This window comes from Cyanistes caeruleus, chromosome 2 (genome assembly GCF_971803275.1).
Source record: "Cyanistes caeruleus chromosome 2, bCyaCae1.hap1.1, whole genome shotgun sequence".
Classification (NCBI taxonomy): domain Eukaryota; kingdom Metazoa; phylum Chordata; class Aves; order Passeriformes; family Paridae; genus Cyanistes; species Cyanistes caeruleus.
In genome coordinates, this window is record NC_141702.1 from 69,038,933 (window position 1) to 69,054,604 (window position 15,672).

At 40.0% G+C, this 15,672-nt stretch overlaps 1 protein-coding gene across 3 annotated transcripts in view; it reads right to left on the reverse strand.

The window, feature by feature from the left end:
* Window positions 1-15,672, reverse strand: part of ACTN2 (actinin alpha 2) — a 67,485-nt gene that overhangs the window by 14,409 nt on the left and 37,404 nt on the right. For 2 of the 3 annotated variants that reach the window (XM_086877723.1, XM_086877724.1), the window contains exons 8-13: window positions 13,915-14,000; window positions 11,169-11,261; window positions 9,929-10,159; window positions 8,675-8,822; window positions 7,005-7,155; window positions 253-361 (exon numbers count right to left, since the gene is read on the reverse strand). In XM_086877723.1, coding sequence (XP_086733849.1) covers window positions 253-361; window positions 7,005-7,155; window positions 8,675-8,822; window positions 9,929-10,159; window positions 11,169-11,261; window positions 13,915-14,000 — 818 coding nt within the window. Of the gene's footprint in view, window positions 1-252; window positions 362-7,004; window positions 7,156-8,674; window positions 8,823-9,928; window positions 10,160-11,168; window positions 11,262-12,703; window positions 12,790-13,914; window positions 14,001-15,672 lie in introns of all 3 variants that reach the window. The other variant, XM_023923585.2, reaches the window with a different exon arrangement.

Here is a 15,672-nt window from a genome sequence, read left to right on the forward strand (position 1 = left end):
GTGCTACAAACCACATGCCATTTCTGGCGGCTGTAGAACTGTCCATGGCAGCTCAGTACTGTCAAGTCTAGTCTGAGTAATTCATTTGCAAAAGTAACTACACCAAAATGAAATGGAGATCTGAGGAAAGGGGGTTTTGCTGTTTGGGCTCCAAAGTGGATGCTCAATGGCACCATTTCCATATCTGAAATAAATGGATCATTTCCCTCTCCCTTCCTCAGCTGAGCTGCTGATCCTTATTATATGGTTTACCTCCAGTGCCTCTCTCCTTTTCTGAGTGAGTGTTCCCAGACTGTCCCATTGGTCACATATCTTCTGACATCTATCATTGACACTTGCAGCATCGTGGTAATCCAGTTCACTAAGAAAGAGCAAAGACAAAACTCTGTAACTTTTTGAAAGACAGAAGCAGTGTCCACACTACCACTGACCCTCAACAATTCTTCTCCCCTTTTTTGCAATATTTCTCCTAAAGTAAGCAAGTGTTGCAGTATACACATTGTGTTTAGGCATTCAGCATTTCAAGAAGCACAGCACAGGAGCAGGATCAATCTCCTTTGTTCTGAGAAAAATTAAGCGGCATCCGGGTATGAAAGACAATTAAGATGTCCAAGCATTTTTATCTTAGCTATTCCCATGACACAAGCAATTTGATGGCCAGACTGCGTCAGTCCTTATCAAGTTTGCAAAGATTGGTACCTTTTAAATTAACTGGCCTGAAATACCCAGGTTTTTTTTTAAATAGCCCAGTGATCCTTTCCTTATATGCTTTGAAATTATTTAACTGAGAAACACACATCAGGTTGCATTCAAAGCATCTCTCACAAGCCTAGCAATACTACTAGGGGCTTCTGAGGTCTGGGGTGCAGAGGACATTTCTCATCTTCCTCTCCAGGAACTCTTCACAGATCTACACCCCAGAACTGTCTGGTTCAGAGAACAAGGATTTCCAGACCCACATACGTCACCAGCATGAATGAGTGCATTCACAAACTATAGCTGTTACCATTGCTTTTTCACCTGCTTAATAGCCTAATATCCTGACAGGAAGCAACTTACTATTCTGCCCATGACTGGAGTAAATTTTTAAGTCTCTGTCCTGAGATTCTGCTCTGACTCTGCTTCAAACTGAACTTTCGATCTCAGTGGCAAATGATAGTCATCCATAATACATGTGTTTGACACCTTGGAAACTCACTTTTATTGGTGCATCGCCATCTATTGAATTTAGCTCTTGGCTTCGCCTTGAGAACACTCTGCCCAGTACTAAACATTGCAGAGACTGTAAATGCCTGACACATGGCAATATGAATCTAAGGTTTACTTTGAGGCTTGATCAAGACAGCAAATGCAGATAGAATTTGTTCCCCCTCTTTTTTTTTTTTTTTTGGAGCATTATTCTCTAGGCAATTGGCAAGAGAAATGAACAGATCACACTGCCAGTAATATAGAGAATCACAGAGGACAAAATGAGAACAGAGGCAGCTCTGTGAAGCCAGAAGCTCTGTAGGCCAGGAGCAGTGTTCATGCTCTTCTAAGCCCGGTCAGAGTAATCTGGTTTGGGATAAACCTGAGAAGTATGAAAAGGATTGTGTTTAAAAGAAGCTTCAGATGTGCTGCAATCAACTGACCGTTGAAAGTGAAAAATGGTGAAATAGGTTAAGAAAAATACCATAACAGAATCACAGAATTACAAAATCACAGAGTAGGTCAGGTTGGGACTGCAGGGGGTCATCTGGTCCAACCTCCCTTCTCAGGCAGGGTCGTCCTAGAGCACCTGGCACAGGACTGAGGGCAGGTGGTTCTTGAACATCTCCAGTGAGGGAAATTCCACAACCTCTCTGGACAATCTGTTCCAGTGCTCAGTAAAGCAGTTCTTCCACATATTCAGATGGAACTTCTATACATCAGTTTCTGCCTGTTGCCTCTTGTCCTATTGCTCAGCCCCACTGAGAAGAGCCTGGCTCCATCCTCTCGGCACCCTCCCTTTAGATACTGATAGACATTGATGAGGTCCCTTCTCAGTCATCTCTTCTCAAGGCCATTTGCCTTCTTGGCTACAAGGACACACTGCTGGCTCTTGGACAGCTGTTGTCCACCAGGACCCCCAAGTTCTTCTCCACAGAGCTGCGTTCCAGCAGCTCAGCCCCAGCCTGACCTGGTGCAGGGGTTACTCTTCTCCAGGTGCACAAGGTGAACAACACTGGGCCCAGAGCTGGACCTTGGGGGACACCACAAGTGACAGGCCTCCATCTTGACACGTGCCACTGGGTACAACCCTCTGGGATCTGCCATTCAGCCAGTTATGAATCCACCTCACTGTCTACCCATCCAGCCTGCACTTCCTGACTTGGCCTATGAGGATGTTGTGAGACAGCGTCGAAAGCCTCACTAAAGTCAAGACAGGCAAAACCCACTCATCTTCTCTCTTCAATCCAGGTAGTTTACTCATTGTAGAAGGCAACCAGGTTGGTCAAGTGTCATTTACCTGACTACTTCTGATCACCTTCCTGTCTTCCCTGTGGCTAGAGATGGCCTCCAGAATCAGATGCTCCATCACCTTGCCAGGGATTGAGATGAGGCTGGAGCTACAAGGCTGGTAGCTCCCTGAGTCTTCTTTCTTGCACTTGCTGAAGACTGGGGTGACATTTGCTTTCTTCCAGTCCTCAGGCACCTCTCCCAACTGCCATGGCCTTTCAAAGATCATTATGAGCAGCCTCACTATGGTATCCAACAATCTTTTAGCACTCATGGATGCAGCCCATCAGAGCCCATGGACTTGTCAAGTTTGCGCTTGTATTCTCTAATCCAATCCTCCAAACAATTTTAAAAAATAACAAAAACAACCTAAAATTCTGAAAGTAAACTCTCATATGAAAGGAGAAAACTGCCAGTGAGTCATACTGTACAAGGGCTCCTTAACTGGAAAACTCACCTCTTTCTTTGGAAACGTTTTCATTAGCCTTCAAGGGATACAACAGAAGCCACTATCTGCTAAGAAATTTTAAGTCAGGAGCATAGAGTCTTGGATGAAACAGGCTGAGATTGATTTTGCTGTCATGAGTTTTTGGCTGAAAGTTGGGGTTTTTTTCATTATAGCATATTAAGTTTATTAGATTATGTTCCTGAGTGAGCAAACATTATTTTTGCTTCAATGGATCACTTATCTCCTTTTGTCAATTAAGGGTAAAGGCAGGAGTCCTTCCATGAAAGTGAGGGACTGATTGTACCAGCTGTGGTCAAAGTCTTGGAAGGTGATACACCACCTTCTTCCACAAGCTCTGCCAGGGAGATTCAGTCATTCCCTGTAAGATCTCTACTATCCTGTTCCTTCCAGGGATATGTGCTGTGGACAAATAGGTAGGGGAATAATATCAAAACAATTTTTAAAAAGGGCACCCATGGTGCTAACTAACTATATCCTAAGTTGGTTTACCGAGAGGCATTAAACAGCGTAGCTCCACTACCTTTCTGGGCCTGCTGTTGTTTACTGTTTAATATAGGTATCAAAGAACAATATTTTAATCAAAGCAGGAGCAGAGGAAGTAATAACTCATCAAAGATTAATTACTTGGAAATAAAACACAGGCTTACATTCCCTGTCCTATTAATTTTTGTATCTTTCTCAATATTGAAGACACAAGATTTAAATTTTGTAAAACTTTTTGATTTGCAGCGTGTGAAGTACTGCTTCTCATGTGTTACAGTCATTCTATTTGTTTGGCCATTTGAAACCTACAGTCTTTGGAATTTAATAATCATTCAGTTACCATTATTGATATTCCAAATAACTCAATCTTACCTGTCAAAAATTTCAAATTCAGCCAAATTTTGACCTGATCCAGAGAAGCACTTAAGAGTGAGCTCATTTTGGGAACAGTGATAGTGCCACAAAAATAACCTGCTGAGCAACGTCTTTTAGCAGTGCTTCAGAACAAGGCTCATGTTAACTATGTACGTAAGCACAATTTGAGCCCAGGTCTCCAGAACCAAAATGCCTCTCAAATCAGTCTTGCAGATAATGGTCTGCTTGGCTGAAAATCAGTCACTATAAACTAAAAGTGATGGATATACGAGAAACTAGATCCCAAAAATTTTGCCTTGATGATTGGAAACATTGAGATGAGCACATAATATCATAAATTAATATGGGGTTTTTATAGTACAGCTCACTCAAATGAGCATTTGCTATGTCATAATTGGCAAATCTCATTTTAGAAATGCTGTGCCCCTTCAGCTTTGTATAAAGCCCTATCCAAGCTCTGTCATGCCTCTTTGCCAAGGAATATCTAAATCTACACAGGCTGGGAACACAACAATCTTATAGCTGGAATCACCTGTTTGCATACACACATAAATCCTCTATCTAAATAGCATCCATCAACAGGCTTGTAGCAACTTTAACCTTAAGCACACAGTGGACTGTGCTGTAGCAGAAAATACCAGGACAGGAAACTGTAACTAGTACAGTTCAAGGTCATAACAGCAATAGCTCTCCTTTGAAATTGCAACATCAGGCAACCAAGAGATCGACTAAAACAAAACATGAAGGTAGGTGTACCAACTTGGAATTTAGACACAGATAATGATAGTTTCTGTAAGGAAATGAATCAGTGATGAGGGAAAAAACAACCAAACCAGCAACCAAACAAAAATCAAGAAATACCCACATTGACTTCAAAAGGCTTTGTATCAGATGCCAATGCACATTTCTTAGCATTCAGACATTAATCCTTCTTTAAAAATATGGATTAAGAAAGAAATTAGCATTTTCCTTCATCATTTTATTGTGTGAGGAATGATGTATAAATAATTAAAATCAGTATTTGAATAGAAGCTGCCCATTTGCTCGCAGCCAGTGATAAAACCTGACTCCTATGACCTTTCATTCAGTGTTCCCATTGAGTTACAGAGTCACAGTGAAAAATCAGGCACTGAGAGCACCATTCTATGGAGATGTAGAGAAGTCAAATTAGAGCATCTCTAAATGCAATCAGCTTTCAGCACCTTTGCAGCCCAGGCCACAAATAACTTGTTTGACTTCACGCAGCAAATTACTGAAACAACTGAGAAGAGACAATCCCAAAATAGACAGGATACAGTGTTCACTGGCGTCACCAGAGGTAAAGGACAGAGGGTTCAAAACACTGGTAAGCAGATGCTGTGCTATGTATACCACATTCCCAAAGTTTCTCATAATTCATAAAGCTGAAGCTGAATTACCAATGATTAGGTGTTACGGAAACTTGCTTTAGCATAAAGAGAAACAAATCTTGGGGTAATTCCAAGCACAAATGCAGGTTGGGTAGAGAATGGATTGAGGGCAGCCCTGGGAGGAAGGACCTGGGGATGTTGGTTGACAAGAAGCTAAATATGACCCAGCCACGGGCACTCCCAGCCCAGAAACCAAACGTGTCCTGGCCTGCATCCAAAGCAGTGTGGGCAGCAGGGGAGGGAGGGGATTCTGTCCTTCTGCTCTGCTCTGGTGACACCCCAGCTGGAACACTGCATCCAGCTCTGGGGCCCCCAGAGAAGACATGGAACTGTTGGAGTGGGTCCAGAGAAGGAACAAAAAAGATGATCAGAGGGGTGGAGCATCTGCCCTAAGAAGACAGGCTGAGAGAGTTGGGGCTGTGCAGCCTGTAGATGAGGAGGTTTTGGGGAGACCTTATAGCAGCCTTCCAGCACCTGAAGGGAACTTACAGGAGAGCTGGAGAGGTACTTTTAACGAGGACAAGGGGGAATGGTGTTAAACAGCAAGAGGGCAGGTTTGGACTGGATATTAGGCAGAAATTCTTTACTGTGGGGGTAGGGAGGCACTGGAACAGGTTTCCCAGAGAAGCTGTGGATGCCCCATCCCTGGAGGTGTTCAAGGCAAGGCTGGATGGGGCTTTGAGCAATGAGATCTAGTGGAAGATGTCCCTGTCCATGGTAGGGGTCTTGGAACTAAATGCTCATTAACATCCCTTCCAACTCAAGCCATTCTATGAAATAAATCCATAAGAGGGATCAAAGCATGGCAGAAAGTGTTACATAATCTCACATATTTAGGGCAATCTCTGTTCTCTGTAGGTTTTTCTCAGATTTCTTTCACATTAACCAAAACACAGTACTTACTCTGCCCACTGTGCTTAATATTTCTTCCTTTAAATAATCTTGAAGATGGGATTTTCATTTAAATCCATTTGAATTACACAGTTACTCTAAGTGCTGCTGCTGTCAGATATGAACTAAAATTTTAGACAAGTGTCTGATTTTTAATTGTTAATGAATATGGAGCTGTTTGTGAGTCATGGTCCTTCACAAAGTGAAAAAAGGGCATGTTTCTAAGATTTCCTTTCTGAGCAGTAAGTGATCTGCCTGTTCAAGGTGAGAAATTGAAACTTGGAGAGCTGAAGCCAAGGGCAGGAACCTGAGAGCAATTTATTTCGTTTCCACTGTCCCTTCTGTAAAATGGAGACAGTGGTGCTTCCAAATATAATATCAAGAGATTGTGAAAATAAGCATATTAGACACAATTAAATCTGCAGGAAGTCAGTGCACTACCCACTATTATAGAGATAATAAAGGGATGTGAAGCCTTTTGAAAGAACCTATATAATTGTGAAGATACTTGATCTGTAATTTGTGTAAATTAAATTATTTTCTAAGTTAAACAACTCATAGCCTGTACCTCTCAGTAGGCCATATGAACTGAGAAATAAACACCTCCAGGATTCCCATCAACCCACAATGGACTCATGGGTAGAGCTAATGCTAAAATATTACTGTGAAGTCAAGCTGAAAATGTTTCTATTCAAATAATTTTGGTCAGTTGAATATCTATATTTGGTTGGGGGTAAGGGGGAGATGAGGGAAAGGTCTCAGTGACCAGCTCAGATAATATACTTATGAAGCTATGTCTGGAATTCCTACGTTGGTACCTATGACACTATCAAATTCATTGGAAAGAGTTTATCGCAAAGTTAAATGTCAGCAGCTGCAAGCCTTTAAATGGAACATACTTCAGCTCCTGGGCAATGGCAGCGATCTGTTCCACCCTGTCCTGGTGAGCAGCCAAATCGCTCTCAAAAGCTTCATGTTTCCTTAACATGGCACGGACTTCTGTCAGAGAGGCAGACTCATAATCCTTCTGAAGCAAGATCTGCTCTTTGCCTGAAAGAGGAAATGAAAATATTACTCATTTTTTAGCAATTTATTTGTTAGAAAAATTGCAAATTTAATCAACTTTTTATTTGAGGCATGGTGAAAATCATATGCATGAAATTAAATCCCACCCCCACTGAAATCAGCAGCAAATTGTCAGCACATGTTAATTAGAAACGTATATTTTTAAAGCTCACAGTAATGTCCTGGTTTTTGCATAGGTTACTTATACAGGTCTGAAATAGTGAGTATTACATTGCTAGAGAAAGTGGCATAAAAATGGTATATTGACAAAAACTGTATCTCTAAACCACTGTGATAATTTTTTGTAGAATAGACATAAAAAACCAGAAATCACACTGCTATGCTCCACTTCACTCTTACTAATGATCTGTTATTTTTTTTTATGCTCTCCTTCAATTCATTATTCATTTCAGAACTTAAAAAAAAAATAACCCTGAGATGTGTGACTGCCTTTTGTATCAAACCCTGATTTTTAAGTGGAAAATGCCAGTTTATCTACAAAAGGCTAGAGAAAGAAAGATTAAGTAGAAACTGAAATATTACTGCTGAGTAGCTCCTATGTTGGACAACTGAATCCACACAGAAAGTCCCTGCAGCTGCACTCACCACATGGCATTTGCAGAGCTCTGTGAATCCTAGAGCCAGAAGCAACTATTGTTCCCCTTGCTGTGTACCAGCTTACGTGAAGTTTTCCCTACACAGCAGCTATAACTTGTCACCATTAGTAGTTTATGCTCAGAAAATCAGCTCTCAGGGCTGATAAATGCTGTAGTTTCCCTTCTAGTATCTGCTTGGCAACCATTTACAGCCTTGCATGCTTCCAGCAACTGTTAGAGGATGGACTCTGATTCACTTCCACAGTGTCAAAAGAATCTAGCTGGAAAAAGCCAGAAGCACTGCAGAAGCAGGAAGATAGTCATCAGGATGGTAGAGCAGACCTGTGTTTAATAGTCCCCAACAAAGCTGAATGCTGCTCTAAGGTCCTACAGGTGTCACAACTACAGGTAAGATTAGGTTACCATTAAAAGCCACAACTGTAAATGGTGTGTAATCCAGGGTTTGGAGCAAAGCAGACACGAGTCCATGTAATTTATCTGAACCATTCAGATCATGATGACCAAATAATAATAAACTCAGAATACCTCCATTAATGATTTCACACTCAACCAGTGGTATCACTGCATTCCTGGCTGGCTTGCTGGTGTACAGCTACGTAGAAATACATTAGCAGTAATGGCCTCTATTCAAATGCAGAATATTCCCATTAAGTTTGACTCACTACTTCAAGTATGATTTTTACAGTTACATCTCATTAGCAACATGCCAACAAGTTAGCATCATGACTACATTCAACAAAACCTGACATTTTATCTGTTATTATTTTAGATTGTCTGAAATTGTCCAAATTACTTATGAGTGAAATCATGGCTGGCAAATACTCGGCACTGACTGTTCAACTTTGAACATTAAAACACTAAAAATGTTAAAAGCCATCTCCCCTCACCATATGCCCACTGTTCATGAGTGGAAGCCTTCTGCCTAAATTTCTCAGCCAAGTGTTCCAGTCTTTCCAGTCGCCGTATTTCATTCAGCAGCCACTCTTCATAGCCTTTCTCAGCTTGTTCAAGTCTCTGCCAAGCGCCGGCAATATCCTGTGAAGAGAATACATGGGAGAGATGGATGAAACTATAATCCCTTTGTATCTAAATTTATGGATTTTTGAGTCATTCACCATTTGGCTTCAAAAAGAGAAGTTTTTATGTTCAGATTTTGTAAAATCATAGAATCATAGAAAATGTTGTCAGGCAGTTGTGTTTTAGTGCAGACACCTGCTCCTCATAGTGCATTGTATTCAGGTGGGTTCATGAAAGGAGCCCCTATAGAAATGGTTTCCAAGCATGGCTACACGTCCAATGTCTTCACAATATATTGCTTTTACCTCCCATTTTACAATGTGTGTGTGTTCTTTTATGATATATCTGTTATCAAAATGGAAGTGCTTTGCTGTCACAAGTTGACAACGGCAAAGTAACTAGTGCATATTTTACCTGGAACATAAATTCATTTCACCTTCTGTGGTACACAAAGTTTTGTGAATTTCCTTGCAAACTCAAAGACACATTTGGGAAGCTGAAGTAACAGGGCCCTTATTTTCTGCATACAGTGAGTGGACAATGGCCCTTTTCAGGTAGAGCTTTTTTTTTTGGTTTTTCAAAGCTGAGAAACCAAAGCACAGTGATAGTATAGGGTACAGAAACAGGTTTGCTATATTTCACAGGTAATGTTTTGACCCACAGTCGAGTCACAATACTTATCAGCAGATGAGAATTCTTGGTACAGACTACTCTCATCCTCATAGACATAAGAGAAAAAGCAGAATACAAAAACATAGAAACATGTATTGAACAATGTCTGTTTGATGACTAAAATGTCAGTGAAACCACTGAGTTTTGCTTGAATAAGCAATCATTGGTTCACTGATACACCAGTATTGGTAATACTTCCAAAGGAAGCGCTACATCGTCTTGCATCTCCAGATAATTTGCTTTTGGGAAAACCTTCACAGAGGCAGGAGCACACTTATTAGAAAGCAAGATTCTGGAACAAAGGGGAATGTGTAAAAGGAGCTTGGTATTGAAAAAGTACAACAAACTGATGTTTCTGAGAATTATTTAGAATGGCCTTTCAATCCTTCACATCGGCATTTTTGGGAGATCACTGGTAAAGCAAACAGAATATTGATGCCTCCTTTACTTACGGAAACCATTTTCCCCTCTGATGGCATGAAAGCTGGCCGATTGCTGATTCTCAGTTTTGTCTGCAGGGTGTTGAAATTGATCTCCAGCTGACATTTCTCCTGTACTTTGGGAGGTTTGTGTTTGCGGCGGTAGTCCCGGAAATCCTCCAATTTCTTCTGCATAGCCTGCATTGTTTTTTCGGGGGTCCTGTTTTCCAGCCAAGGAATTGTCCGGCGAATCCATTCTAAAAGCTTTCAAACCAATAAAGGCAATGGAAAAACAACCAAAAAAAATTATATTGAACATATAAATCTTAATTTTGTTCCATTTTAATATTATTGACTTTAGTTGGTACTGATGCCTTAACGGTGAGTAAGCACAAGATATTCAAAGCTGAACAATACTTTTATAGCCCAGATATTTGGGTATTATGAGTTATATATAAATCTGCCCAGATATTCTAGGTATTTCTAGAAATACCCTGATTTTCAGAAAGATTATGACACGTGTAAGATGTCTCTAATTACTCAAAATCTGAGTCACCCAACATCATCTACTATGTTCAGAAGTATTGTTCTTGGTTTTTCAGGTAGTCATAGTTATGAGATCAGGACAGAAACCAGCCTCAGATAAAAATCTTCACTCAGAAGGTCATTAGTGCAAATTTAGATACAGAAAGTAGTGCTGTGATCTCAGTGTTTTTGCAGGTTAAGCAATAAAAGGTAAGAGCTCTCATTTGTGCACTGCAGATCTGTAGTCCTGCTCAGCAGATTTGCCATTAAACAAGAAAGGAGAGGAGAAGCGTGTTCATCTGTACATTCATCTGCTGTCCATGCTCTCAGGTGAATTGTGAACAACCTGACAGACTCTCTCCAGGTGTGCTTTGCATTACACAAAGCCAAGAGGTTTGCTTGTACTGACAGGATCTGGTATGTTCCACATCTGGTCAAGGATGGCTGTCTTCAAAGCTTATAAAGACAGGCAGCTTGGTCTTGGGGAAGATGGATGACAATCCTCAAGACACCCTTTTGTGTGCATTAACAAGACTGGCTGACTTGCTGAAGGTCACAGCCTGTGGCAGGAAGCCTGTGGCAAAGGAGTCACCTGGAACTCAATATCTTGGGCAACTGGGCTTTGTAACCTGCCACTGTGAGATTTACCCTTACAGTGTCTCCACTTCGCTGTCTTGAAGGGAGTGCATGAATCTTCCAGCTTCAATATTTCATTATTGTTACCACATTACAGATAGAGCATCCTTACCTCACTTGCTAGTCTCTCATACTCTTCCATCAACCTCTCATTTTCCTGATTCACAGCAAGCACCTTACAGATCCGGTTAGCTGCAGTCTCAGCCTGTAACACACAGCAAATAAACAGGACATGTTCATAAACACATTCTGAGAAAGGTATAAGGCTTGGAGAAAGAGAGAGAATGTGGCTGCTGCAAATAAAAGATCACATTCTTTTGTAGTTGGTGATTTATGCTCCTAGGTTGCTTAGATACTCATTTTCCCTCCTTCTGCAGCCATAGATTCCAATGGCCTGAATGAGGCATGGACCAGCACAGAGGCCCTCTTGTACAATGAAGACTTATTATATTGCTGTCTAATAAATCTTTTCAAAGACAACTTAGGCCATTCTTAAAGATATCCTATTAGGTTATATTTTTTAAATCACATCCAAAAATATTAGATTTGTTAGCCACACTGGAAAGACACCACATGTGATGCAGGAGTCTCAGACCACTCTATATCTGCATATTGTATGTACGTATACCCTTGAGAATAAGTGCAGCTCAACCACTGAAAAAGCAAATCTTTTCATGCCTGACAAATTTATATGTGACTGAGCTGTGTAGCTCTGACATATTTAAAATTTACAATTTGATACCACAGAGCAATACTTTCATAGAAATATGACTCTGGAATCAAATAAATGAAATAAATATCCCTGTAGACTCCTGTGTTACAGAGTATTTGGAATTCCCCTTTTTCATGAATAGCAAAACATTCATATCCAGGAGCAAAAGAGCTCAACAGCATAGTTGTGCTGTGTTAAGGTATAGGCAGCCTAGCAGACAGTAAGGGAAATTCAGTCCTGAGGATGAAGGGAAAATATCAACTATTTTAAAGGTTCTTTTTTTTTTTTTTTTTTAACATAAGTTGGGTTATGTTCATTTGTAGGCTAGAAAGGTATGAAAGAGTGGGAAATCCACATTTTAAGTGAATATCCCATCAATGACAGGTCTGCTGCTGATGTTCATGCCTTTTATACTAATATTTTCATTCACAAATGATTCTGTTGGCTTCAGCAGAAACCAGGCACAAATACTGTATTGGATGTCTTCTGTGTCTTTCTTCTTGTGTTTTTAGGAATCCTTGAAAATCTATCCCTAAATTACTACTCAGCATGAGAAAGTTTCAGTCTCCAAAAGTCAAACATTCTGTTATGCAGTAAACACACAAGGTGTTGTAGCAACAAGCAACAACTCCACTTTACAATATCTTCAAATCAGTTTTTTCTGAAACAGTCCTTAAAATTTGGACTAAATAAAGACCCAAATTCAGAAACAGAATGTCTATGTGAATTAAGGAAGTTAACTTGTTACACAACATTTAACTAAAACAGGTTTGAGGATTAGTTAAAAACAAATATTAGTGCTCAAGTAACACTTGCACATGTTAATTAAAACCACATAAAAAATTAGTTGTTTGGTTTTTTTTTTAAATAAACTAGTGGAAGAATGAAACAACCAATCAAAAACACAGCAACCTGAAGGGACAGTTGATTAATACCTGCTCTGCTCCAGCAAAAGCATGGTAGAAGCAGGACACATATGTCATGATAGCTCTCTCATCAGGTTTGGGAGTGTTCACAATATCTACAAGAGGGGTGAGAAATTAAAATAAAAGAAGAAAAAAAGGAATCGAGGAGTAGAAAATAGGATGAATAAATAAATGCATAATTTCATGTCCTCCTTACTGTTTTCTTGTCCATAGCTCTGTATTCGAGAAACTCTACAAAGCTGTAATAAATGTAGTGTTAGATTGAGGGGTGCTGACAGAATAAAAAGTACACTAAAAATTCAGTATAACATCATGCAAAGAGGAGGATTTTTTTTTTTTTTCATTGGGCTTGATCCAGCAGTGTCATAGGAGGAGTAAACCTAATTTTACCAGGACTCTTTGCTTAAGAACTGGCACACGTATCTCTGGTGACTTAAATTGTGGGAGTTTTGTCTAAGACACAGGAAAGGTAGACTACATTTCAATCTGGGGAGATGTTCTCTGGAAGTTGCACATGGATTAGTTATAACCTTAGCATTATATATCATTTTCTATATTACCAATACCTGAAGTATGCCCAGCTCCAAACCCCCTTACTTTTTAGAATTTTCCTTCTTTTCTTTAGGACACGATTCTAGAGCTCATCTGAGATGTCTATATATGTTTCTCTGTCTGTTTTGCATAGGAACATCATTTGGTGTTGCTGTTTGTACTTACCATTAAGCATTTAACATTTTAAAAACAATCCTGAAAGCATAAGAGAAGGGTTTCTTTTCTGAGCATGTTATGATGATTTTGACATGTGTAGCAGAAATAATATCCAGCAGAGAGAAGAAAGATGGCATTCTACTATTGTTTCTCACTCTGAGTTTATTTTCATCTTATATTTTTAATGGTGCTTCAAATGAATGCACACAAATTCATTTAGAAGGAATATCATCACTTACCCATTCAGTAACTGTCTGTCAAAAACCTACTGGATATTATTAGTAAATATGCAGAAAGATGAGACAGGAAGGTTTTTTTCTATGGAACAAATGGATAGACTACTACTGGCTCTACCAAAACAGCGGCTCACAGAGGAAAGAGGCAAGAGGAAATGAGCTCAGCTCTAAGATGCTGTTCTAGTAACTAGTGAGGAAAATATCAGAAAAGGAAAAATTGCTGAAAAAAACAAGACAGAAGGTGAAGGATGAGATCTGATCCATCTACAATCTCACCTTCTGAGCACCAGCAAATGCATGGTAGTAACAGGAAACATAAGTCATAATGGTTCTTTCATCAGGTCTGGCAGTGTTTACTACATCTGTGTAGAGAGAAGAGGGTTAACTGCTCAGAAATTCTCACAAGGTACTTTCATCTGATTATGCTAATGGTGTCACCTCAGTGCTGTAAGGATTCCAAATAAATGCACAATTATTCAGGCTGCATCTGTTTACTGATACAAGTGCAAAGCCACCTAAGCTTTCAGAATCAGCAAACACAAAAGGTACAACTCTCCCTGAAATGGCAAAACATCTGAAGGCTGAGACTGTACAGAAGGGTATTGCTTCCTTCTGGTTTGTGGAAACTTCCAAGCAGATGGCATGGCTGGCAGATCTACTGGGTTCAGCTTCACTGCCACTCCAAAGAACTTCTTCTGAATCACTGCAATTACTGCAGAGCCACTGACAGTCACAAAGCAGAACTGCACTCAGTGTGGAGCAGCACAGAGTCCCTGTGGCTGACAGGGTACTGGCATATACTGGAAACTTGTACAGCTCCTGCAGTCCAGAAATACATTTTGTGCTAGGAAAAGTTGGATAGTAGCATCTCTGCAATCCCTGTGCCAGCCCATCTTTTTAGTTAATAGCATAAATCACAGGAGGGTTTGGCTTGGCTGGCTAGTAGCTTTGTCCCTACCATGGCAGGAGAGTGAAAATATAAAGTGAGTGCAATCCAGGTATGCATCTATGGGTAAAAATGGACCTTTCCAATACTTAACAGAGAAAGGCAGGAAAAGTTGTTTTTACAGCAGTTATGGCTAAATAATGAATAATTCTAGTGCAAGCTGCATGGATTCCTGTCAATGTAAGGAGTGACTAGATACTGACTTGAAAAGACCCTGGAATGACTGAAAAATTCTGATGTTAACAGTGAGATTTCTGGGTTCAGGACCAATATATTTACTGATTTTGCATCTACTTTCTGTAGCTGTGAACAAAACTTTACAAAGTTTCCATGGAGAGCACAGTGGAAGTAAAGATGGTAAAAAGTGACCATGAATACCTAAAGGGTATTAGAAAGAAAATTTCTTTACCTCCTCCCCTGCCAAGAGGAGGATAGTAAGATAGGGAATAGAATGTGCAGAAAAACTGGTGAGGAAAAGAAAAGGTTTCTTATATTGACTATGAAGAGAAGAGGGAAAAAAATGTAGAAAGCTGCTCAGTGGCAAGGGGACAGCACTTCTCTGTTCATTCCTTGCAGAGAATATTTCAGAGCAAAATTATTAAGTGGTGCTAGAGAGGAGAATTTCAGTTCAAAAGATGAAAACAATTTGTTTTAAAGCATGAAGGTGAAACTACTCTTCAATGAAGAGGTTGCAACCTGGATTTTCCAAATCATCCTGTCTAACTTTCCAAATGAAGACTTCAACAGGAGCAGGTGTAGTCAGTTTGAGTGCTCTGGATAATTCCTATGTTATCACTGTTCTACTGACAAGCCACCAGAGCTGAGTCTCCATTCTTGGGGAAGAATGCTTTGAAGTAATGTAGTCAAATTGCAGTAGTTTGGCAGCATTTTTTTTCCCAGAATACAAAAGTTTGGTTACCTTGAAGAAATTCAGGAAACACTCAAGATATTTGGAGACACATGAATTATTTGTTAAAAGTATCACTGCAAAAAGTTTACAACTAAAATAAACCAAAAAAATGCTTCCCTCAACCCAGCTCTCTTTCAGAGGAAGTGAGGCATGTGTTAGTACATTTTGAAAGTTTTGA